Source organism: Micropterus dolomieu, linkage group LG13 (assembly GCF_021292245.1).
Source record: "Micropterus dolomieu isolate WLL.071019.BEF.003 ecotype Adirondacks linkage group LG13, ASM2129224v1, whole genome shotgun sequence".
Classification (NCBI taxonomy): domain Eukaryota; kingdom Metazoa; phylum Chordata; class Actinopteri; order Centrarchiformes; family Centrarchidae; genus Micropterus; species Micropterus dolomieu.
This window is the reverse complement of record NC_060162.1, coordinates 6,103,102-6,127,518: the sequence shown is the minus strand read 5'-3', so window position 1 is coordinate 6,127,518 and position 24,417 is coordinate 6,103,102. Positions and strand designations below refer to the sequence as shown.

Genomic DNA, 24,417 nt, shown 5'->3' with positions numbered 1-24,417 from the left:
TAATTCTCAAAACTATGCCACAAGTGTCTCACTGTCTTCCTTCTCAGGTACTGTGGACTGTGGTTATTTTTGCCTTAATGGACTCATCTTTCATCCATATTCACATGCATACCCAAGATTTAAATTTTTAGGGACAAAATGCGGGTTTTATAATGATTTCATTCCTTGGGGGGGAAATGGTGTTCATGAGTTAAGACCAGGCTAATTAAATCGGATGCACAGTGCTGTAGAGTCAGCGTTGATTATTAGTAAACTGATTTCTGTATCGATGACTGAATGAATTAATCAAATGAATTAACTGCTGTAATTGATATTCTTCTTTGTGGTGCAACGGTACATGATGCTTTTGTATGCATCTCTCTAATTCTCTTGCTCTAAAGGCTCTCTGAAGAAACTGACTGCACTGAAAGTGGATGAGAACCAGCTGATGTACTTGCCAGACTCAATTGGAGGGTGAGCGATACAGCAATAGCTTTAATATCTGCAGAATAAACCCTGAGATCAATGGATTATTGTGCTGTTTTCATCTGCCATTCACTGACCGTATAAAGCGCCTGTCTGGATAAATTAGATATTCCCATTAAACATAATGTGTTCAGATGCTTTATTTGTTTTGGTCTAGTGCTGATGATATTGAGTAACTTGATAATGGCCGTGAATATGAAGTATGAATGACAATAATTTAATCTCATGGTTCTGAGTCTACCGTATTGATAAATGGAAACAGTTTGATTGTAATCTTGGGCCAGATGACCTTCCAGTACTGATAGATTAAATCAGCCATAGCTGTTCTCAGAATGAAATTTTCTGCAGCACATAGGTAATCCCAGCAGTCAGCAGCTGCTGAGGCCGTAGTGTATGAACCAGGTCCAAGTCCTGACCCTTTGTCTCCTAATTCATTGTGGTCCAGCACAAAAATTAGAATGCAATTTAATCCATCCATGGTTTTTTTTTTAGCTCCTATGTCCATGACAAAATTATATATTTACTGCATCTGCGCAGTCTTGTTTTTCATGTTTCCAAACAACACACATCACATATGTTATGTCTCGTTGTGTAATTTCACAAAGATTATGTAACAAATCCTATGGTTAATCTTAATCCCATGCAAGGATTTTATTTTAAGCAAGCAGATATCTATTTTTGTTTTTTGTTTTTTTTCATTCATACAATTCAGTCCACTGTTTGTGCACGGTGTTGCTGTATTACATTCAGCAGGGAGGGGTCAAATCCTGTGTTTTTGAGTTTGATGATAGTATGACACAGTAGCTGTCCTGCACGTCAGACTCTGTTTGCATTCATCTGAACCCCCAGAGTGAATTTGCATTTTTCATTCAGCTGAAAGCCCCAGCTGCACAGCACTTCTGTGTCATCATGGGTTCAGTTTGAAATGTCACAACTTTAAATTATGTCCCACAAAGCTTTTAAGATGTATCAGCGTTGTTGTAAATGTCTCTTAGTACTTCACTGTAAGATACCGCAACAGTTCTTTTTCTTTTACCATGTTGGTAATCCAAATCTTGATGTTGCAGGAATTTAAGGGGCACTCCACCAATTTACTCAATTCAGTTTACTCATCATAACAAATACTACGCAGTCTGTGAAAACCGCTGCATAATGTCTGCTGTGTGCAGTGTGGGTGTTTACCAGGCAGGACTGATAAAAACAATTCTATTGAACTGCATTATGGGAACTGCAGAGTCTGGGGTTTTTGGCACTTGACATATAATAGGGACTAAAGGTCCCTACAAGACTAAATGTAATCTGTTTCTCTCAAGTTTCCCAGCTTTGTGGAATTGCACTATAAAGTCACTCTAGTATCCCTTTAACTTTGATATTCCAAGTTCTTTAAAAGAGATTAAATCTTGTTTCACATAGAATGTACTGTGTTTGTATATAGTAATGACACCGTATGAGTGAATTCTTCCTGCTTCTCTCTGCATCAGGCTGACATCTCTGGATGAGCTGGACTGCAGTTTCAATGAGATCGAAGCCTTGCCCTCTTTCATCGGCCAGTGCGTCAGCATCCGCACCTTTGCTGCAGATCACAACTTCCTTACCCAGCTTCCCCCTGAGGTGAGTATGCACATTAGGTTATAGATGTGTGTTTGTAAAGATAAAAAATGTGTTAAATTGTGTGCATGCGAGTCTGCTCATCTTGTTGGCTAATGGCTCAGTGTCCTTCCCCTCACAGATGGGCAACTGGAAGAATGCAACTGTGCTGTTCCTTCATTCCAACAAGCTGGAGTCCTTGCCTGAGGAAATGGGTGAGATGCAGAAGCTCAAGGTCATCAACCTCAGCAACAACAAGTGAGTCTGAACTGATGGTGTTCATTCATAAGACGATAGAAGTAATTTAGGTTTTGTTTTTTGTTCATATTGAACTATTGCTGAGTCTTTTTAAAGCACACATTGCAATCTTTCTCTGGCTCCAGATGCTCAAATTTGCTACTTTTTTCCGTTTTTATATCATTGTAAATTGTTTTTGTTTTTAAAGTCTTGGCTGTGATATTTAGGACATTTTTCCGCTCTTTTCTGACATTTAATAAACTAAGCGATTAATCAAAATATCGAGAAAATAATCATCAGATTAACCGATCAACGGAAATAATCTTTCCCCCTGGTTAAATAAAGGTTAAATAAATAAAAAAATTAATCGCATAAATTGATGAAAACAACAACAAAAAAAGAATGTGTTGGTCTTACTCTTACACGAGCACACACAGGCTGAAACATTACCCGATAAATACAACTTCATGGTCGAAGGCTCTTAATTTTGGCCTGAGCCATTTTTATGGCTTTGATTTGGAAGCTGAGGCCTGATTAAGGTTTTAATCAGGGGTTTTCCATAGTGGTGTCTGCTCTGTGCCAAATACTATTTTTGATTTTTACCTTGCATTGGGTTTGTAAGTCTTTCTAAGTTGTTTGTATAAGATGACTGAGCACTTGTGGTGTTTTTGTTACACTGCAGGTTAAAGAATCTTCCCTACAGTTTCACTAAACTGAACCAGATGACTGCAATGTGGCTGTCTGAAAATCAGGTGAGATTAACATTTATTATGTATAAATCACATATATAAGGGTTTCACAAAAGGTGCCACTGAGTTCAGAGCGGTCCTGTGTTCTATAGACATTGTAATGGTAGCAGGGTACGTAACAACATTCAGGTGTAAGTGAATCCAGCTAGTAGCTGACAGGAAAACGCATTCAAAATGCAGTAAACCACTTCCAGGACATTTGATCTTAACATGCCAAATGTCAGTGCAGGTCAGATTTAATGATGGCCTAAACTCTACATTTTTAAAGTGTAGAAGCATCCAAGTGAATGTCAGAAAATGTTAACCTTACCTTAATACAGGTTGTATGTTAATCTAGACAAGCCTACCAAAAAAACTGGCACAAGTCTGAATGACAGTTTGGTAGAAAAGCCTGCAGCACTAGTCGGACGTAAAGCAGCTGTACAGAGATGAAGGTTTCCAGGCAAGTTGTGGTGCTTGAAATTCGGTTTTTGCCTTAGTTAATGAAGCCCTTGACAGAAAACAAGATAAGCCTATCTGAGGTTGCAAACGTTTGCTCATGTGTCAGGAAGTGGTTTGTAGTCCCACTTTGTCCTAACACTGTAGCTTTTTATGGGAAAGGAATTCTTGAACTACTCATATCAAGCTTAGCAGATGAGTTATGAAGTGTGCAAAGGCAAAATAAGGCTGGAGGGAGAAGACACTGCAGCAGTATACTGATTCAGTTTATTTAGAAATATTTATGAGCTGGATAAAGCAGTCTGTTGACTCACTGCATTGTAAAATCAATTATTCATGCCCTTTTCTCATCCTAGCTAGACTATTGTAAGTCTCGGTTCAAATGCCTTAACAAATTGTCACTGGAAAAGTACAGCCATTTCCAAATGCAGAAAAACTGTAAAACCAGCCGTAGAGAGCCCATGTCTCCCCTGTCCTGGCCTCAAGTCTGCTGCCTACTTTATACAGAATAAGAATTTCTCTCCACAATCAATCTCCTGCCTATTGTGAACTATAGCCTGACCGATATAGGATCTTTGAGACCGATATTGATAATTGAGCTTATTAAGCTCTTTTTATTTTATTTTTTTTATTTTTTTTTAAATGACAATTGTGACCAAGAAATACACTGGGCAGGACATTTTAAAATACAAAACAAAACTTGTCACTACTATCTGGTGAACAAACTCTAGAATAACATTGATTCAAAACATATATTTTAGGTACTTAAGTTCTTGTTATTTATCTACTGTCTTATACACCAGTACAGATATATCTGCAATGAGCTATATGTGATGGATATAGCGGCCTTGGCTCCATTCGCCTGGGCTCTAGGGGAAGACCAAGTTTTACTAAGGTTTTTCCCCCAGGTTTTTTGAAACGGCCTCCTTATAAACGGTTTGGAATCCAGTATGGACAAACAGGCCTTTTGATGGATGGTTTTATATTGTTTTAGTGTATAAAATAAAATTCTCCTTGTTTTTATTGACTTGTAAAGCACTTTGTAACACTATAAAGGCACTACATGTATATAAATCAGATTTACTTATAGTCAGGAGTGCAGCTCCTGAAATAAATAAGAATAAAGAAATAAGAAATAAAACCCAGGAGAGGCTGTTCAACAGGCACAGGGCAGGTGCAATAATGGTGATGGGGCCTAGGGGAAAGGTAGTAGGTTCTCAGCCAAAGCGAGGCCAGTGGGTGGTTTGGAGAAAATTAAAGGAAGAAACTCAGCTGGAAAGAACCGTGGGAAATCGGGGGGGAACCACGTTAATTTTGACAAAGCACCGTTGATTGCAGATAGCACACTCAAACCTACTTTCTGTCTCCCACAGTCAAAGCCCCTGATTCCTCTCCAGAAGGAGGAGGATCCAGAGACACACAAAACTGTGCTGACCAACTACATGTTTCCCCAGCAAATCAGGACTGAGGACTGTGAGTACTGTGTTCAACAGGACAAATCTTCTCTTAAGTTCTTTCATGGTTAATCTGGCAGACCCTCCAACTGCAAATGACTTTTTTTCTCCAATCAGTTCTTATCGCGGGGCTGAGTGTTAAAGAATTTAGGCAATCATACAACTTTACCTGTATTACTCCTAGTATGAAAGTAAAGCACAGGAAATAAGTGGTTTTGTTAACATGTAACAGTAAGTCACACAAATCTTATTTCCTGGTAAAGCAAATGTATTTTTATGTCAAATCTCTCTTTTCAGGCATTGCCATGACTACCACTACTCTATTTATCATAGCAGTCTTGTATGTGACCTGCAAGGGTTCCTGTCCTTCATATTTTATGAAGGACCTCGTTATCTGAGACGAAATCTGCACTAGTCGTCGTCTTCTTGTCAAGCATCTGTTAGTTTGGGTTGGTTTCCTATTACACCAGACAGCTTGCACTGACCCTGTTGCATCTTGGCTTTAGAGTAATTAGAGGTTCAAGATCTACATACTTGAACACCTGAATTGGTAGTGAGTCAACTGCTTGATTTTTGTGACGGTGTTTTCTTGCACCATAAGAAAATGCACCCGTACATGTTGTACAGGTTCTGTCCTCTGTTTATCTCATCTGCTTAATGCCAATTTCCATAGTTATCTGCTGGGATTTTTTCCAAAGGAGCATTATCTGTTCTGTCGTACTTTCCAGAGAAGCTGGAATAAGTCATGGCCTGACTGCAATGATTGTTTTACAACTTGTTGATATGGAGGCTGCACACCAGGTGGCTCACACATCCACTGTGCATTCACATTCTGTTATGGTGTGTTAAGTTGTAGAAAACCGGAGGTCTTGATATGGTCTGTTCTCAGCTAATGTGTCATAAGAATTAACTACAATACAGTTGTTGTTTCCTATGCAATATGTACACATTTTATTTGGGGGGTTTTTTCACTCAATTGAGGGTAAAGAGCTTTTTAACACAGGAAACCACACTGACTGGCTCACACCTTGAAGCTAAAATGACAATTTTATATTATAGACGATGATGTCAACTTTGTTTAAAAAAAAAAAAAAAAACACAGGATGGAATATATTTGCACAGTTGATATTGTTGGTTAAGTTTCCCCTCTGTTGCACTACTTGATACTTGGTTTTGCGAGTGTGAGAAACTAACAGACACAACAGAGAGGAGGTCACTAATGCGTGATGCTAATGCAGAGTTTTAACAAAAGCAACGTCATCAAAACCACAACCATCACTGCCAAGATTTACATAGTCATCATGGTCTTGCTTCTCTCCTCCAAACATATTGGCATACAGGAGTGACAGCAAAAGAGTGAGATTAAGCTGAATGCTTAGTAGTGGCAAATCATGCAAGCATGTTAGATGAGTATACTTTTTATGCATTTGCTTTTTATGTCAAACTTTTAGATCGGATGTGGTGTCAGATTGAGGCACAGGGTCAAGCCAGGTGTCAAGCAAGTTGTTTTTTTGCTTTCAAATGCTTTCATTTTAATGCAGTTTATCAGAACAACAATTCCTAGTATCAGTAATACATTGTTGAATGGTTCCCTTTGAGTGTAAGGGGTTGGGTTAACTCCTGAATTTCAAGTTCCTCCACAGTTCTTTAATTTTATTAGCATGCCTCATGTTGTCTTTGCGCCATCTTGTGGTTAAGGTCAGACTTGCAAGTTTGAAACACAGGACATACAAGATCTTAATTCAAAACTAACAAATGATCCTCTTTATGGTGGCTTCTGCTTTCAGACATTCCCAACTCTGACTCTGAGAGCTTCAATCCAGCACTCTGGGAGGAACAACGCAAGCACCGAGCTCAGGTGGCCTTTGAGTGTGACGAGGACAAGGACGAGAGAGAAACACCCCCAAGGGTTAGTGTCAGACACCTGTCCACATAATGGGAAAAGAAAAATAACTGTGGTTAAATAGTTAACCAAACTGCAAGGAAGTTGTTGTGATCACAAAGTATTATTTAAAGAACCTTCAGTTTTGACGTAGCTTTTGTTATGTGAAATGTGCCTCATTTCCAACAGCAATTTCTTTATTCAGGATCTTTTCTTGCCTAATTTATAACCTCAAACATAACAACATTACTATAGATTAAGGAGCAGAGCAACCTTATAGTGCATTTTTATCTTTGGGAAGTTTTGTCTATATGAAACTGAATGCCCCTTCTCCATGTTATTCCCATTCAACACTGATAGTTCACTTCTCCCAGTCCCACTGCTGTCAAAACTGCAACCGCATGATTTTAATAGTAGGTTTGTGGGTATTTGTACTCTTCCAGGAAGGAAACCTGAAGCGCTACCCTACGCCATACCCAGACGAGCTGAAGAACATGGTGAAGACAGCCCAGTCTGTGGCTCACAGACTGAAGGAGGATGAGTCGGGTGATGAGTCGGGAAAAGATGCAAAACCAATTGAGAGGAATCACATTGGAGTGCAGGATGTGGGAGTTAAGGTCAGCTTGCAAAAAAATCTTTCACTTTCATTTCTTGTCTACTTTATTTTACAATGCTTTTATCATTACAGACGGTGAGTTATTTATTTTATATTTAGAGAGAGAGAGAGAATATGAGTGAATTTTTAATAAATAACTCACCATCTGTACTGTTTTTGTGCAGGTGATAGATGCTCCCTGTCCTAACGGCATGGCATCAGACGTGGACCCCCAAGTATCTACCATCACATATCCTTCTGCACCTGAATCAAAAGACACGTCGGAGTCTTACAGCTCTCAGAAAGTCCCACTCAAATCTTCAGGGGGCTCTATGATGAACCATGAGGACACACTGGAGGTACTCTTAACATTTAGTTCTCACAATTACACTAACATACAGCAAGTATGAAAAATGCAACTGAAGACGACTCTTTTGTCTTCAGGATTCTGATGAGCTGTTTGATGAAGAAGAGGAGATGAAAATTGCAGAGATGAGACCCCCTCTTATTGAGATTTCCATAAACCAGCCTAAAGTAGTGACTTTAAGTAAGGACAAAAAAGGTAAAAATATAGTATCTTAACTTTTTTTACTTGACACGTGACCGTGTCTAGAAGCAGTTCACTAACAGTAATATTTCTGATTAACAGATGACGCTGACTCTTTGCTGGATGACACAGTGGCCAACAGCAACCAGAACAACAGTAACTGTTCATCGCCATCCCGCATGTCTGACTCCGTGTCTCTGACCACAGACAGCAGTCAGGACAACTCTCTGTGCACCCCAGAGAGAGAGGCAAAGATGCCCTTCCTACCAAAAAGCCGGTTAGTACCATTCTTCAACCTGGGAGTCTTCCTCCTGCTGTTATAACAAAATCTGATTACCTCTTTGTTCTGTGTTTTAGGCAAGAAGATGAGAATATGAACCAGCCTAAAGACACCACCCCTCTCCTCCATAATGGCAATGGCTCTGAAACGTCCCTTCAGGCCCTTTTGAAAACCCAGCAGACCCCACCAGAGAAAATGGGTGACTACGACCTGTCCATGGAAGCCAGACTGGCCTTCATTGAGAAGGGAATTAACAACGGCATGGGAGAAACCTACACAAAGTGGGACCAGATCAATATGAATGTGTCCAAGTTGCCAACCGACAACATGGTTCAGATGGATGACGTGGACAAAACCAGGAATGGTTCTGTAACCCAGGAGGACTTTGACAGCAAGCAGGGTTTTAGCAACGACAATATGGAGCATTTTCTGAATGGAAACCAGCAGGTCAGTGAATGCATCAATAGTCTCGGGGACAAAAGCCACGCGATGAGGGTGGAGACATCTGCTGTGCATGTGGCCTCGACAGGCGTGACAGCCAGCAGTGACATGTCTCTGTCTCGCAGCACAGAGGAACTGTCTCCAGAGAAAAGGTGCCATCCCCCGCAGGTGATGAAGTCTCACAGTGTAAGCAACATAGAAACAGAAGACATGAAGCTTTACTCTTTTGATGGGGATAGTGACACAACAGGAATGACTAGGGTGGCGGGGGCCGGCCCAGGGCCAGGAGCTCAGGGCCAGAGCATAGTCAGGAGCAAGTCAGCCAGTCAGTTACTCAACGACCAGACTCTCCAGGTCTACCCCTGCTCCTCTGCATCTTCCTCAGACCTGCTATCTTCCTCTAAGCCCCCCGCCAGCACCAGCAGATATCCAGTTTCCTCCAGCATGGCCATGGGCATTCCTCCTCCTCAGTACAATATACAGTACACAAGCAGTGCCATACCTAAAGAGGGCCTCTGGGCCCAGAGGACACCCATGCCCCTAGAGCACCAAGGCTACCTCCCTCCTCCTCCACACTCACTAGCCAACACCAACTACTCCAACCGTAATCAAGCACCTCCCTACCCTCTACAGCCCCAGCAGAGGGGGCCTCCCATGGGTCCCAAACCGTCTGGGGACATGTGGGTTAAAGAGAGACTTTATTCTACTGGAAGCCAGTCTAGAAGCAGCACTCTGCAGAGGCAAAGCAGCACCACCTCCACCGCCTCCATGAGCGACCCAAGGCGCATGCAGGTGCCTGACGGCGAATACATGACATACAGGGACATTCACACCCTCGCCAGGGGGCCGCTGGCCATGAGCCAGGCCATGCAGAGGCCCCTCTCAGCTCGCACTTACAGCATCGACGTACCTGGATCTTCCAGGCCTCTCAGTGCCAAGCCGCAGCCCCATGAGCTTCCAGAGAGGACCATGTCTGTCAGCGATTTCAACTACCAGCACAGCAGCCCCAGCAAGAGGCCCAACACCAGGGTGAAGTCTGAGCACTCACTGCTTGATGGGCCTGGTCAGTTGTCAGGGGGAGCAGGAAGGGTGCCAACTGACTGGAGAGACCAGGTGATGCGGCACATTGAGGCCAAAAAAATGGAAAAGGTAAAAAAGTACTGCTGTAGTATGATAAAATGAATTGCCCCAAAATGATTTACCGTCTGTGCTTTGTTTGTTTGTTTTGAGGTCCTCTGACTCATTAATACAGTTTCTGGGTGGAGTTGATATTTAACCAGTGTTTTTGTAGTGGTTAATCTGTGAACTTCAGATGACATGAGACCAACAGTATGAATACATTCATCCCTACAGGGCAGCACAACAAGGATAAAGCTGTAATCTAGAATCCTAAACTTCACTATTACATGAGCTCAAATTACTTTTTCTGACGATTTTCTTTAGCCCCTTTTTTTTTTTTTTTAAAGGGATGTTTCACCCAAACTACCAAAAATACATAATGTCGCACATGTCATAGCTCTGCAGATAGTTTGGGTTTTGTTACCCCAGACTTTGAGCTATCTGCCACCACCCCAATGGAGGTGAAAAGAATTTTGTTTGTGGTACTTGTAGAATTGAAAAATGACATGGAAAAAAATAAATAAATAAAAAATGAGCAATGCGTCTTTCCAGAAAAAATGTCTCTGTTTAGACCTCACTGGCAACAATTTTCACTACTTTATAACAAAGAAATAGTCTCTATGACACCTGTTGACAGTATGTTGTGTATTTTTTTTTTTATGTAATTATTTCAGTGTTGTTTTCATCATACACAAAATTCCATTCAACACCACCGTATAGGGGGCAGGAGTGGGGCTTGTATCGCACACATCATTACATCAATGACATCAAATCTGAATCCAATTTAAGGTTTGAACGTTGAATCCACATCTGAATCTAAAAGAACCCCTCCCCTATACTGGGCGGTCTCAAATAAAACCAAAACAGGCTGGATACCATTATGGATCTCTGGGTGAAAGGACCCTTTTTAAAATGGAGTTGGAAGTTTACCAAAGCCTACTAACCCAGCTGTGTGGAAAATATTTCTGATTCACTGCATGTTTGTCTGTATATGCTGTAAACCTTTTTTGTTGTGTCTTTTATGTCAACACTCATTTGGTGGATTGCATGGTCACCGCTGACATGTCGGTTGGTGCTGGTTGCTCCATGTCGTCCCTCTGTTCAGAATGCGCTGTCTCGCTCCTATAATTCCAATAACACTCCGCTGAACTGGTCTCACTACGGCAGCTGTAGGGATATGCATGCCAGCCAAGGGTCTCTGGTCTTTAGTGCCAGGGACGGACAGCCCTACGGAGCTCTTGGCTTCTGTGTGAGTACTGTCAACTTGAAGTTAGCTCCTGCGGCTCATACTAAGCCAGGGCTTCCAGTTTCTGGTAGTTTCACATCCTTTTAGAAGATAAGAAATGTCTGTTTCCTTCTCTCCTTGATGTTGAGAAGTGATCACTGACCCTCAACCATCTTTCACTTGTCCTTTTATAGGCAACTGAAAGCATGTCTTCTCCTAACGTCTGATTCTCTCACAACCACAAACCCTGTCTAGCACATAGCGAAATGTGTAGATTCTAAAAATAAATTTGTGTAGCCCCTCTTAGTATAATGCAGTTTGACTTCTTTTAAAAGGGGGGCCTACTTGTTTTGTACCATCATTCAATAGCTTTAGTGGCTTTACTGCCTGCATGATAGGATCACATCTATACAACTTAAATCTGATTTGCTCATGACTGCTACAGAGCCTTAGCTAATTTTGAGATTATTTAAAATCTGCTGAAATTACTTCCTTGCAAAATGTATAGGTGGTGGTTGTTGTTATTATTTGTAACTAATACATCTTATTCAAGTAATGAAGAAGAAAAGTGTTTGTCATTTGGCATTCACAGCAGGTCTGTATTTTCTTTGAATCCAGCTGGAAATGTCACCCTAAGCTGTTATGCAACCACCTTTGTTTGAGAAAATTAAGCCTTTTCAGGCCAATAAAGAGAATCGGCATTAATTTATGTCCACGTTAATAATCAGATATGGAATACGACATATCATGTGTGGTATGAAACACCCCCTTTTAAACCTGCCAGGTTCTTTACCATCGTAATCAGCATCCCAGTTTGCATTATCCCTCCACCATGCCACACTCCAATCAGTGATTGTCGCCTCCTTTGACTGCACTTTCAAGCTTTATTTTGCTCATTCATCATCTTCACTTTAACTTTCAATCACTTCAGAATCACTTCATAACCTCCTCACATTGTGTGTGATGAAAACAGTGTTTGCAAAAGGTAAGTGTGTGTGTGTGTGTGTGTGTGTGTGTGATTTAGAAAGTGGGTATTTGAATCTGTAGAGGAGAAAAAGGGCTTTTGCACTGTCTAAAGATTTGAGTGTTGTCACCCCTTCCCTACTTAACATTTAAGATTCACTTTATCTCCTGCAAGCTTATATTCCGAATTACATGCTGCTTAGTGACTGAATAGAAACTAAGCACAGTTTAATGTAAGTTTTTCATCATTTTAATCAGATGGTGTCCTTTTCCTCTCTTCTGAAGCATCACTTCACTGCCTAATGTCATTACCAGACATGAAAAATGTTGATGTCAGTGTCTTAATTGTCATGTCGATTACCCCTTGTTGTAAATGAGTTTCATTGCAGTGAGTTTTGGGAACCGTGTTAATATCCTCACTTTCTTCCTATTCAGGATGATGTGTTTAGTCCCCAAGGGCAGCAGAGCTACACCTTGGACCACAGAAAAGTAGGTGGAATTCATACAGACTTTTAGCTGCAGAGTAAAAATGTGGCTGTTAAAATGGAAAGGTATTTAGATCTGCAGAAGTTGCTTTGCATTTCTCCATGATGCTTCAGAGCTTTGCAGAGGTCATTATGTTGACTCAGCGCCACAACAACAACTTCTGTTCATCATGTCTTTTTGTTTCCTAGGTGCCTTTAATGAATGGTCAGATGGGCCCTTCTGTTCGTCCTCAGATGAGCCAGGCGCCAATGGCTCGCCACCCTTCCAGAGAGCAGCTCATTGATTACCTGATGCTCAAAGTTTCCCATCAGCCTCAGGGGCCTCCACGCATCCCACATGACACACTGCAAGAGGTGAAGGATGGTGTTTGTGGGAAGAAAAAAAGTGCTAAGAAAAGAATTAGATTTTGAGGATATTCTCAGCTAGATGAGAATAGATGTCTGTTCGATATGAAGCAACTTGCCGAGTTGAAACTCCCAAGTGCAAATGCCTGCACATGAATCCCTGTAAAACTGTTAAGCAAACAAGATATAATGTTTTTAATTGGAGAACTTCAGAGATTCTGGTAGATGGATTTTGTTAAATTTGAACAGAGCCAGGCTAACTGTTTCCAGCATTATGCTAAACTAAGCTAACCACCTGCTGGCTGTAACTTCATATTGAACAGATATATAAAAGTGGTATTGATCTTCTCACATAACTATTTGTGGAAATAACAAAGAAGAAAGTTCTACTATTCCTTTACACGGAATTTAAAGTCTCTGAAACGTAGGTGGGAAGAATCAGATATTCTTGGTCATTCACCAGAATTTTTGTCAATAACTAATATATAGCTGGCAAGCGAGTTTTGAAAAATGTGTTATTCCTAACTTCCTTACTGTGGGTTTTCAAGACTAATGTACATGTGTGAATATTGTGTAATAACTGTGATTAAATGGCTAATGAAAGTATGTGGGTGTGTTTCAGATCCGTGTGAAAGTGGAGAAGAATCCAGAGCTGGGTTTCAGTATATCAGGAGGAGTGGGAGGCCGGGGAAATCCTTTTCGTCCAGATGACAATGTGATTTAATTTTTTTTAATAGTACCAAACTTATAAGAGCGCCTTTCATAATATTTGTATTAATTTCACTGAATTGTGTCCTCAGTTGTGCTGTACACATACAGAATCATACAGAACAACTTGGTTTATCTTAATATGTATAATTAAATATTTTCCATATCATCTCAGGGTATATTTGTGACAAGGGTTCAACCTGAGGGACCAGCATCCAAGATTCTTCAGCCTGGAGATAAAATTATCCAGGTATTCTGCTGTCCAACTAATCACAAAAACTGTGACAAGAGCTGTGTGATATATTGTGCAAAGATGTATTTGGCTTTTTTTTTCTTTTTTTTTTTTTGCTTAACGAGCTGTCTTTTCTTACAGGTAAATGGATACAGCTTTGTGAATATCGATCACGGGAATGCAGTGGCCCTCCTGAAGACATTTCCAAACACTGTGGATTTGACTATCATAAGAGAAATGCAAGCATAGACTCAACTGAAACTGACCTCTGGAGAGGGGGGACATACGAGAGACGAACAGAGAAATTTATGTGGACTCTCATATTTTTATACACAGAGGAGACTGATCTGTTGATACCTGTTGGGACTATTTATAGTAGAGATCTTCATAGCCTTGATTGAACGGGGAAAACCACTGAATGTAGTGGATCAAAATGAGACGGCGGCAAACCTCTGCAAGTACGAGTCCTCAAAAGGCCATCACTGTGGTATATATATTTTTATACAAAAGAAGCGGAAGCTATGACCTGCTCTGAAGCAAATAATTACTGTGGTCCTTTATTTTATTTTTATTTTTTTTGTCTAAAACTCATAAATCCTTATAATTAGGTTTTATTTCTCCGGTTTGACATAAATTGACCACTCGGGGGCAGGGCTGCCCTTTTCTGTCATCCACTTTGCCTTTTCTTTTTGTTTTTTACTTTTTATGTAAGATGTTGAAACCATTTTCTGGTGTGCCGTGCGATATTACATGGAGGACAATGTTACGTGCTTTTCATGTGAAGACGAATGTAGATCAAGGAAATGTTTTGATTTTGTTTTTATGGAGAGACATTTTAAGTTTCTGCGAATTCGGAGAGTTGAGAAGAGCACATCATCCCTCTCTGCTTCCATAAACCATAAACACCTTCCATCGTACGCGACACTTTTGTCCTCAGATCCTCCCAAATATCCTCACAGCAATTGCTCGGCATATCACCTAACTAGACCACTACCTGTGCTGTGTGTGTGTGTGTGTGTGTTGGGAGGGGAGGGGTTCCTTTTCAGCTTTTCAGAGATTGAAGAAATGCAGTTAATGAGATTTAAAGGAAATTTAAATATCGGGGAAATAGGAGTGGAGAGCTATAGTATGTGTTTGCTCAGCCTTAATCTGTTTCGCAAGCCAGAAGCTGCTGTTTAAAGCAAAGTTTTGACATTTTGGGAAATAGGGTTAATTCACCGCTGCACGCAAGTTGATGCTCTAGCAGTAAGCTAACTGGCACATAGAATAGAAACATAAAGGAACGGCTAACTGACTCTGTCAAAGGTAACAAAATCCACCTACCAGCACCTCTAAAGCTCACTAATTAAAATATATGTAGTTTGGTTAACACTTTTTACAGGAGTTAACTTATGCCAGACTTCCTGAAATCTTTGGACAGATCAAGCTTGTTAGCCGTGTTCCCCAGTTTCCAGTCTTTGCGCTAACCTAAGCTAACATTAGCAAACTGCTAACGGAAAGGTAGCTATCAATCTTCTCCACTTCTCTTAATTTTTACCGCCATGAAGTGAATACCCGTATTTCCCCAAATGTCAAAACTATTCCTTTAAGCAGAGAAACATATTGGCGGTTATGCTAGTTAACCAAAGCCAAGTTTGGAAAATGTGGACAGAAGGCAAAAGCAGGAGACAACTTAAGAAAGAGATTTGAATAAGGACAGGTCAATGTTTCACATGTGTTTTTCATTTTTTATTTTTAAGGGCTTCATCGTTCAGGCAGCCATTGGTGAGATGAGTGTTTGTATCGCAGAGGTTTCAACATCTGGCAGTTTTATTTTTTACATGGGAGAAGACCACAGTTTGCCTTTTTGTGTCTTTAAAAATGTTTTATCATGCTTTTATCATGCTTTTATCATCACTTTGGAGCAGTTTCTCATTTCTTTTTTTCCTCGCTGTACAGAGTGGATTTGGGAGAAGCAAGTTGTCAAGTGCCATAGACCTTGAACTGTTTGAATAGGGGAGGACCTTTGACCCCAGAGCCCAAGCAATATTCACCACATTCTGAGTACATTTGCAGCATATTGACCTAAAAGCAATATTTAAAGCCTTTATTTTCATTCAGAAAAACATCAGATAACATTTTTTTAAAACACAACCTTTTAGTAATCCCTGATGATTTTACATGATTTTATATTGTGAAAATAATCTTTTTTTGTAATGAAATAGCACAGGAAATATATATGGTAGTGCTAAAAAAAAAGAGATTTCTCTGCATTGTGTAAAAGTGAATGTTTGTGTCACTTTGCTCAAGGCTTCTTACTGTTTGTTGCTTACATTACCATAACTCCTGATGTTCATCTGTGCAAAATAATCAACGCTGAAAAACGAATCCAGTCAAAGCTGCATCTCAAAACATTCCTAATGTTTGTCAAATAGTGTCAGAGGGAAAAATGTGGGTTTTTTACGTCCACATCATGTCATCAAATGTTCTGCTCCTCTCCTTTTTATATTCTTTCACTTGTAAATAACTATTCAGTGAGACGTATTTCTAAATGAAATGGAAATGATAAAGTTCACATACTAAGTAATGGCCCATAAATTCTAACGGCATATTTGTGACCACTGAATTGTTTGTAAAATATATAATAGCATTTGATCGTACAATGTTTCAGCAAATGGCATTCTCTCAACTTGTTTACAGTAGATTGTGTCGTCTACTGTACTCTTCCTGTACGTAGTGAAGTTTGACCCATATGTTGTGCTCGTGGCACTGTCCAACAAAAATGAAAACACTTGTAAGTCACTAATTTAAATATCCCATTTAATGATAATAGCCATGCTATTTTAAAGGTAGCTATTCTAAGTGAAGCTGTGCCCTTCATTTTTAAGCTGAATCTAAAATTGGTACATTGTATTTACAGGCAAATGCCAATAATAATGTTTGTTTCCCAAATTTCTCACAGAACATATAGTATTTTACACAGATGAATTGTTTTTATTAATTGTTAATTTTGTTGGTGATTTGTTTACTTTCTAAGAGTAGGGGGAAACATTTCTGGGGTAATGGTCACTTTATATTCACAGCAAAAACATGCCGTCTGACATTGTAGACAATCTTGGGAGATAAAACATGTCACATTTTCTTCATCCATTGTCGGTCTGTTTCTTATGCTCCTTTTTATTGTTCTTATTTATTTAGCAGTCTTCTGTGGTTTTTAGACCTTACTAATCAAATTGTAAATACTCTAAATTGAGAAAAGAATTAATCATGGCATTAGTGACTTGCGATTGTAAAACCAGCAATAAATTGCAATGCAGAGGCACCTGTTTTAATGTATAGGTAGTATTTCTAAGGTTTCTCTGGAAACAGCCACAGTGATATGCATTTATCCAACATTCCAGATTTTGTACATAATTACCTGTTTCTGAAGTAACCTGTGGACAATAAAACTAATGCTCTTTAAAAAGGATTTGTTTGTCTTCATTTCATCCCCTGGGTTTATCTTTTTAACCCGAGCGGTAAATAAAAGACTGTACACACAGTAGAAATGCACAGTCCAAGGTACAGGACAACTTGCCTACGTGTGTTTCGCCTGAACTGGTTACAGTATGGGAGATGTATACAGTGATTCAATTAGGAGTATAGCATTACTGGTAAATAATGGTGCTGTTTATTGTGAGTACTGTTAAGTACTACCTGCAATAATATGCCTATAAGTTTAGTAAAAGCAAAAGCTCCAGAGGTTTTCAGAACAGACATTTAAGCATCAAGAGCGTGTACTTCCTGCCTGTTTCTTCAACCTGGTGTTGTCTTTTATTACTTCACATTGTTGAAGGTGCTTCTGTTTTAGATTGTGAAATCTGTGTTCCAACAAGCTTCCTCTGTCTTCTCCCACAACAGTCAAGTTTCCATCAAAAATTCTCTCAAATTTTTATGTATATTTGAATTTTTGGCAAAAAGAACTGGTGAAAACAGCGATCTGTCAAAAGCTGAGCATGAGAGAGGTTGCCAGCTACAGAGGACAAACCTTTTTGATTTTTGTAAGAGGCCTCTGGCGCCACCCTCAGGCCAAACTTTACTTTTTTTTTGTTTGTTTTTTTGCCTTGTAGAATCCAAGAAAAGCAATGTTTTTTTTCTCCATGTTTCATCCTTAAAGTGTTTTTTGTGTGTAATGATAATTACATCCTCACATGGCTGCCTGCTTGGCTATACACTTTTAGTTGGATTGTCAGTGTGGAGGAAGCATGAATTTTTGTTTCAAACAAACCCAAAGTAATGATGAACAAACACAGGATCATAATAAGCGAAATGTATCATAGGGATATATGTACATTCAATTTCTAAATGTCCTGATACTGTTCCCTCATAGTTTGTATTGATAGAAAGGACACCCATGACTGAAGCCCTCAGTAACGTTCCTCCTCTCCTTTCTGAAATGCCAATGTGATCATCTTCTTACTCCTCTGATCTTAGATTGTTTCTGTTGGATATGTAGCAATGCTTTAATATGTATATGGACTGATTTAAGTTTGGGGTTTTACAAAGTCATCCAGATGATTCCATATACCTGCGTGTTGAAAGGGCTCCTGGTGGTAAAATTGTTTTAAAAAGCTGAACACCGCTGAAGTTAAAGAAAAGCTCACAAAACACAGTGTCACTTTAGATTTCTGAGTGTTTTACTGAATGCAACACCAAACCAGCTCAGTTGAGAAAGTAGGGTGACAAAGTGCCCAGCGGACTACTGTGAGGCTAGCTTTGTGTGGTTTTGTGTGACACCCTCTCTCAGGGGCCCCCTGACTGCCAAAGACACAAGAGGAGTCCCACCCTGTGATGTTGAAAACAATACATATGTTTGTGCTCTTTGTATTGTATTAGAAGTATAAAAAGTATTAGAAAATATAAAACAAATGCAAAAGGTATCAATTTAAAGTTTATTTCCCCATGTCTGCTGTCGGCATCAATATCTAAAATGATAAAGGACTATTAATTGTAGGCCTAAACTAAATCAACTCTAATACTCATACCTGTCACATCTGTAGGTTATATTAGTAGAAAACATATATTACACTCACTGCCGCAACAGTGAAATATATTTAAAGAAATTAGTTATATGAAATATCATCTGCATATGTCAGAGTTCGATTGTCTCTATTGCAAATTGTCTTCATAAGACACTTACTTAGAAACACTGAGGAGCTCTGATCTCCAGCTGGTCCTGTGGTTGGCCGTCGTTCTGTTCGGGTCAGGTTCAAACTTTTCTTGTCGAGGTAAACTTGGATGTACAGCAGGAACACTGAGCCTCTGTAAAATAAATGAATGAATAAACATTACTTAAAGTACAATAGAGAGAGTAAGATTTATCATCATTTGAATTTAATATTAAGACTTACAGGAAACATCTATTAATCTTGGCATTAATTATTACCATACCTCTGCCTGCTCTCCAGCTTGTCCTGTGGGTCAGATGTCAGCATTTCATCTTTGTTGTCAAGAAACCCTGTGGAAACTGCAGGAACACTGGGTCAATCAGAGCGCTAACTTCACAGCACACACTAATGCAGTCGATTACAAGAAAAGGGACTTTTCATCCCTTTACTGAAAGGTACAATAGTCCCCCTTTAACAGGAACAAATGAAGAGAGGAAGATCGTGATTACAATCAGTTGACATTTGCAAAACAGCAGATTGGGACCGATTGGGACTCAGGTCGCATAACAGCATAAGATCATCATTTTGATGACTTTGAGTGAAGTGCATTAACAAAAAGTCATTTATGCATTTGCCCTGCTAGATGCAAAGACTCATATTTACCATTTAGTCCACAGGGAACTGCAGCAGCTCAGGTGGTAGAGCACAATAGAAGAGAACAAGTGATGATATGTGTATAAATGAGAGCACACAGAATGTTAGCTAGTTTAAACAGTACATCTGCTGTCCTTATTCATCCACAGTGAATGGCAGCAGCTCCGATGGTGGAGTGTGAAAAGAGAAGAAAGAGATAATGGTCAGTAAGACAAATAATATTTTATTTCATGAATAAGTGATATTACAAGGATAACCGTAAAATAACGTGACTTTCTCTGGCTTTATATGTTAGCTTGTTGAAGTCAGAAGCTCGTACTCACCTTTTCCAACCACAGTGAACGATTGCAGCTCAGGTGGTCGAGTAAGATAAAAGTAGAGGAAGACAGATAATGGTTAGTAAGATGACTAGTCTCTCAATCACAAAATAATGAATATGATATATTTTTTTAATTAGGGATAATATATACTGTATAGCTAAACAGGAGCAGCATATGCAATAGATTATTTTTACTTCAGGTCAGAAGCTTGTACTCACTTTTTTTTCCCCCTTGGTGAACAGCAGCAGCTCAGGTGATGGAGGAAGATAAAAGTGAAATAATATAGAAAAACAATAGTAAGACTATCTTTGAATTATGGATAAATTATACTATTTGAATAAACAGGATTTGATTTTGATTCTGATTCTAAGTCACTTGTTTACAATCCAAAGACTTATGCTTACCTTTTTTGTCGAGTTGAGTCAATGGCAGGAGTAGTAGAATTTTATACCTCTGGAGAATATTGATACTGGAGCATACTATAGTGCTTTGTCTTATGTTTCTTCGTTGCAGCTTCTTCTCTCTCTCTCTCTCTACATGATCAAGCTAGGGGTTCATGTCCTGCCAGGCGTGAAGGCTCCATGCACGAGGTGTCGACAGCCCTCCTAGACGCGAGGGCTTCCTGGGGCAACACTGGCCCTGCCAGACGCAAAGGGCGGTCCTCAGGATGAAAGAAAGGTCGATCCAGCCACCGTGCCAAAAATGAGTTGGTGGTGTAAAAGAGTCCAGTGCAAGACGCTACCTGGGATGTTGATAGCCCTGCAAGACGCAAAGGCTACCTGGGGCTTTGGTTGCCCAGCCAGACGCTAAGGCCAGCCCTCAGGAGTAAAAAAGGGTCAATCCATCTACCCTGCCAACATGATAAACACAGATCCTAGTGCAAGACGCTACCTGGGATGTTGATAGCCCTGCAAGACGCAAAGGCTACCTGGGGCTTTTGTTGCCCAGCCAAGGAGTAAAAAGGGTCAATCCATCAACCCTGCCAACATGATATACACAGATCCCAGTGCAAGACGCTAGCTGGGATATTGATAGCCCTGCAAGACGCAAAGGCTACCTGGGGCTTTGGTTGCCCAGCCAAGGAGTAAAAAAGGGTCAATCCATCAACCCTGCCAACATGATATACACAGATCCCAGTGCAAGACGCTAGCTGGGTTGTCACCAGCCCTGCCAGAAGCAGAGGCTACCTTGGGAATCACTGGTCCTGCCAGACGTGAAGGCCAGTCTGCATCCATCCCACCAGATGTCCTGGTGTGGTGAAGTTCTTGATAGCTGTGATTTGGCAGTGATGAAGGACCAATGTGTGATTTCTCTGATGTCCTGTAGTCCTGTAGCTCATTATAGAGTCAATCTGAGTGACTCTCTTTAGACCACCGTGGCCTTTTAGCAGCAGCCTCCTCCCCGTCGCTCTCTTCTCTGCGCCTCCTTGTGCGGGAGCTGAGGCCAGAAGCTGAGGGTGAGTCCTTCTCAAAAGAATCTTCCACGGTGAGTGGCCCCATGTCCTCAACATCAAGTTCAGGAATCCTAATCCCTTCTTCATCTTCAATTTCAACGACGTCAATCTCAGAGTCCTCGTCCTCTTCGGGCTGCCCGTGTCGGTACCTGGCAATCAGCTCCTCAAGAGCTTCATGACGCTCAACGGGAGGAACAGGGTCAGGGACCGGGTGAGGATCAGGAAACGCAGGAGCAGCAGGAGGAAACGGAGGAGCAGGAAAAGGAAAAGCAGGAGCAGCACGAGGAAATGCATAAGGATAAGCAGGAAGAAATGCAGGATCATCATAAGGAAAAGCATGAGCATCAGCGTAAGGAACAGGATGCGGAACAGCAACAGGAACAGCAACAGGAACAGCAACAGGAACAGCAACAGGAACAGCAATAGGAACAGCAAAAGGAACAGCAACAGGAACAGCAAAAGGAACAGCATAGGGAGCAGGGTAGTAAAGAGGAAAAGGAACAGCAGGACCTTGTTGTGGTGGAACCTGCTGGAGTGGAGGAGAAGGAGGTCTGGCATTTTCTTCAGCATTATGATTCAACTCTCTATTACCTTCACGAGGCTCAACCTCAGCCTCCTGAAGCCCGTCCAGCCCGACGTCAATCTCTTCTTCCTCTTCCTGGTCATCAGTGGGGACTGGGTCATCAGGAGGCATTTCAGCATCAGAGCGTTCATTACCCAAACGCCAAAAGGAGCCACCTGAGGAAGAAAAAAAAGTCACTTAAGGCTTAAAGGCCTAGTTAATATTTTTGGGCCATGTACATTTCTGTTATATTCCCAAATATTTACGCTAATTGTACTGCTCCAGATGCATTACAAGTACTTTGTAGAAAAACAAAGCACTGAGCATAATGTTCCTCTCACAAATTTAAATGTAGTCAGAACAATAGCCTACAATTCTGTCACACTGCATCATATCTGAGCTGGATTAAAGAAAAATTACAGTGATTTGGTGGGAAACGGTGGTTCTAACACTATTCAGTGATTTTTCATGGCATTAAGGGGACAGTGGGTTTCTAACAGGGTGTCACTCCGTCCGGGATTTCCTAGTTTGCAAGAATCTGTGTAAAACTGTGTAGCCAAAATGTTTGACATGCACACAACTGCACGCGCCTTTACGCACGCCAAACGGTCGGCACCCCGATTAAAGCATGCACATCAAACAGGACATCTTCAAAATTACCACACAAACACCTGTGCTTCTTGGCACGGCAAACGCGTTGCTTATATTTGGTTACACTCCCAATTTGTGAGTTGCAAGTCATGCGGCGTGGAGGATTCGGTGGCATCTTGGACGCAGAACGCGCACAGTGACTGCATGACAAACAACTCTCATCTCTTCCCTTGATATAAAAATACCACACGACCCAACAAAGCATGTTCCGATGTTATGACAGGACTGACATATATATTACAAGCTCTAGTGATGACTGAAAACAAAAGCTTTGGTTGTGGGTCCCATTACTATCCGACCGTTAACGTTAGTGTTGTTCATCTTCATTCAGGCTCATCACAGTACTGATCTGTTCCGGTGCATTTTTAAGGAATGTCAGAAAATGTGTTCACACATATGACAAACTTAAAAGGAACCGATGATCCGACAACAGCTCCGGAGTCATTTTAAACTAAACTTTCAATCATTCAAACGAGCAAATTCAAATATCCACATAAGGGAACGGACCGTGGTTTGTTCCCGCCTGCGCGTTCTGGCGTTCTGACACGTGCTCCTAAAGGTTCCTTCGTCTCCACGGTGCACAACAAAAATATATTGTTCGGCATTTTTCGGAAGATGGCCCAGTGGACATATTTTTCCTAATTTTTTTATGACAAATTTGAAAAATGTAATGCCCTCAAACAAAAATAACAGTATTTTCAGATCACAGCCAACACATTCCTCACCTTTGCCGGGATATTCATCTATATTCTACCATCTAATAAAAACTGTGTTTTCTTAACAGGCCAACTAAAATTCCATATCTTTATATTTAACAATAAACCTTTATTAAATACAAATGCGCTGAAAACCCCTTTTAATTATTTCAGGGAGATTAATAAATAAATATGGCATAAGATTAAAAGATGTCTCACCTGCAAAGGAAAGGATCCACCGTCTGACTCTGGTCAGCAGGTGCTCCTCCACAGGGGGTCCATTAAAAGCCATATTTCAGCCGGTAGGTTTTGCTTTAGTTTTCCTCAAGGTTCAGCTCAGTTATACAACCCAAGAGTTCAACTTTCCAGCAAACAGGTTTAATTCAGGTTAAATGGTGTCAAGTCCAAGTGCAAATGAGAAATAAAAAAGCCCTAAAGCCCTAACATGACCTTGGTCAAACGTCACCGTTGTTTCCATGGCTTTAACTGACGCACGTGCATGCGTGTGCGTGAAGGAGTAAGATGGATTAGTTATCTGTTTATTTATTTTATTTTATTTATTTAACTTCATGTATTGAATAGTTCTTTTGTATTTTCCTTGAAGCTTTGGCAAAACTGTTCAATTATCAATCATGCCAATAAAGGAAATTTGAATTAGATTACATACAGTAAGGGATGATAGATGATGATGATGGATTAATCATGTTATATTCAAGTGTAAACTGTTTCATTTTGAAACTGCTTTGGCAACATGTTTTAAATGAAACATTCATGCCAATAAAGCACACTGAACTGAACTGATATGTAGTAAACGTGTGTGTGTACAGCAGGTGTTTCCATAGATAAGTGATGTGTATGATCTTTCATTGGCTCAATGGACGGACAGAAACTCCCTGATGTATCACCATAATGATAAACACACAGCCAGGTCACTACAATATCTTGACTCAGAACAACAACAAGGTTTTTCTAAACTGAGTGAACTGTGAATCAGTGCATGCTTTCATCAACAATGAGAATATACAGTCCCAGACAACTGTGAGGGAAGAATTAATAAAGCTCCATTTATTCATCATCGCATTTCATTGCTGCTTCGAAGGCATCTTTTTTATTTATTGAATTAATTTGTCTCTACTGATCCTCATGGTCCCTGTGGTGCTTTTATTTGTCACTGGGATGATAAAGCGGAGCTGATCTGTGGTCA

General features: G+C 40.4%; 2 protein-coding genes across 17 annotated transcripts in view; one reads left to right on the top strand and one right to left on the bottom strand.

Annotated features, from left to right (window-relative positions):
- The window catches only part of erbin (erbb2 interacting protein), a 56,787-nt gene extending 39,590 nt beyond the window's left edge, over window positions 1-17,197 (top strand). For 3 of the 5 annotated variants that reach the window (XM_046067869.1, XM_046067867.1, XM_046067870.1), the window contains 17 exons: window positions 381-453; window positions 1,947-2,076; window positions 2,195-2,310; window positions 2,972-3,041; window positions 4,850-4,949; window positions 6,718-6,839; window positions 7,256-7,429; window positions 7,593-7,766; window positions 7,852-7,969; window positions 8,057-8,231; window positions 8,312-9,824; window positions 10,900-11,043; window positions 12,418-12,471; window positions 12,657-12,821; window positions 13,435-13,527; window positions 13,696-13,770; window positions 13,894-17,197. In XM_046067869.1, the coding sequence (XP_045923825.1) occupies window positions 381-453; window positions 1,947-2,076; window positions 2,195-2,310; window positions 2,972-3,041; window positions 4,850-4,949; window positions 6,718-6,839; window positions 7,256-7,429; window positions 7,593-7,766; window positions 7,852-7,969; window positions 8,057-8,231; window positions 8,312-9,824; window positions 10,900-11,043; window positions 12,418-12,471; window positions 12,657-12,821; window positions 13,435-13,527; window positions 13,696-13,770; window positions 13,894-14,001 (3,404 nt within the window). In that variant the 3' untranslated portion in view covers window positions 14,002-17,197. The remainder of the gene's footprint in view (window positions 1-380; window positions 454-1,946; window positions 2,077-2,194; window positions 2,311-2,971; window positions 3,042-4,849; window positions 4,950-6,717; window positions 6,840-7,255; window positions 7,430-7,592; window positions 7,767-7,851; window positions 7,970-8,056; window positions 8,232-8,311; window positions 9,825-10,899; window positions 11,044-12,417; window positions 12,472-12,656; window positions 12,822-13,434; window positions 13,528-13,695; window positions 13,771-13,893) is intronic. The other 2 variants (XM_046067871.1, XM_046067872.1) reach the window with 2 other exon arrangements.
- LOC123982382 lies at window positions 1,556-23,661 on the bottom strand. Of its 12 annotated transcripts, none has more exons than XM_046067878.1 (7): window positions 23,433-23,661; window positions 21,897-22,043; window positions 20,071-20,100; window positions 19,542-19,559; window positions 19,162-19,237; window positions 18,911-19,032; window positions 1,556-2,255 (listed from the first exon to the last, which is right to left on the bottom strand). In XM_046067878.1, the coding sequence occupies exons 1-7, from the start codon at window positions 23,503-23,505 to the stop codon at window positions 2,230-2,232; spliced, it is 492 nt and encodes a 163-aa protein (XP_045923834.1). In that variant the 5' UTR covers window positions 23,506-23,661; the 3' UTR covers window positions 1,556-2,229. The 12 variants fall into 12 exon arrangements, 6 of the variants coding, with proteins under 6 accessions (XP_045923834.1, XP_045923833.1, XP_045923829.1 ...); XM_046067877.1 differs by lacking the exon at window positions 1,556-2,255 and adding an exon at window positions 12,194-12,812; XM_046067873.1 differs by lacking the exon at window positions 1,556-2,255 and adding an exon at window positions 18,386-18,556 and having other exon boundaries at window positions 23,433-23,659.
- Window positions 23,662-24,417: the final 756 nt, after the last annotated feature.

What these genes read in the sequence shown, in the direction of transcription:
- LOC123982382 (XM_046067873.1), bottom strand. Translation starts at nt 23,505, where the DNA reads ATGGCTTTTAATGGACCCCCTGTGGAGGAGCACCTGCTGACCAGAGTC. An exon ending in TGAGGTTGAGCCTCGTGAAG is followed by an intron (nt 20,101 to 21,896) that starts GTAATAGAGAGT and finishes CCATCACCTGAG; the next exon opens with CTGCTGCTGTTCACCAAGGG. An exon ending in GAGCTCCTCAGTGTTTCTAA is followed by an intron (nt 18,557 to 18,910) that starts GTAAGTGTCTTA and finishes TCAACATCACAG; the next exon opens with GGTGGGACTCCTCTTGTGTC.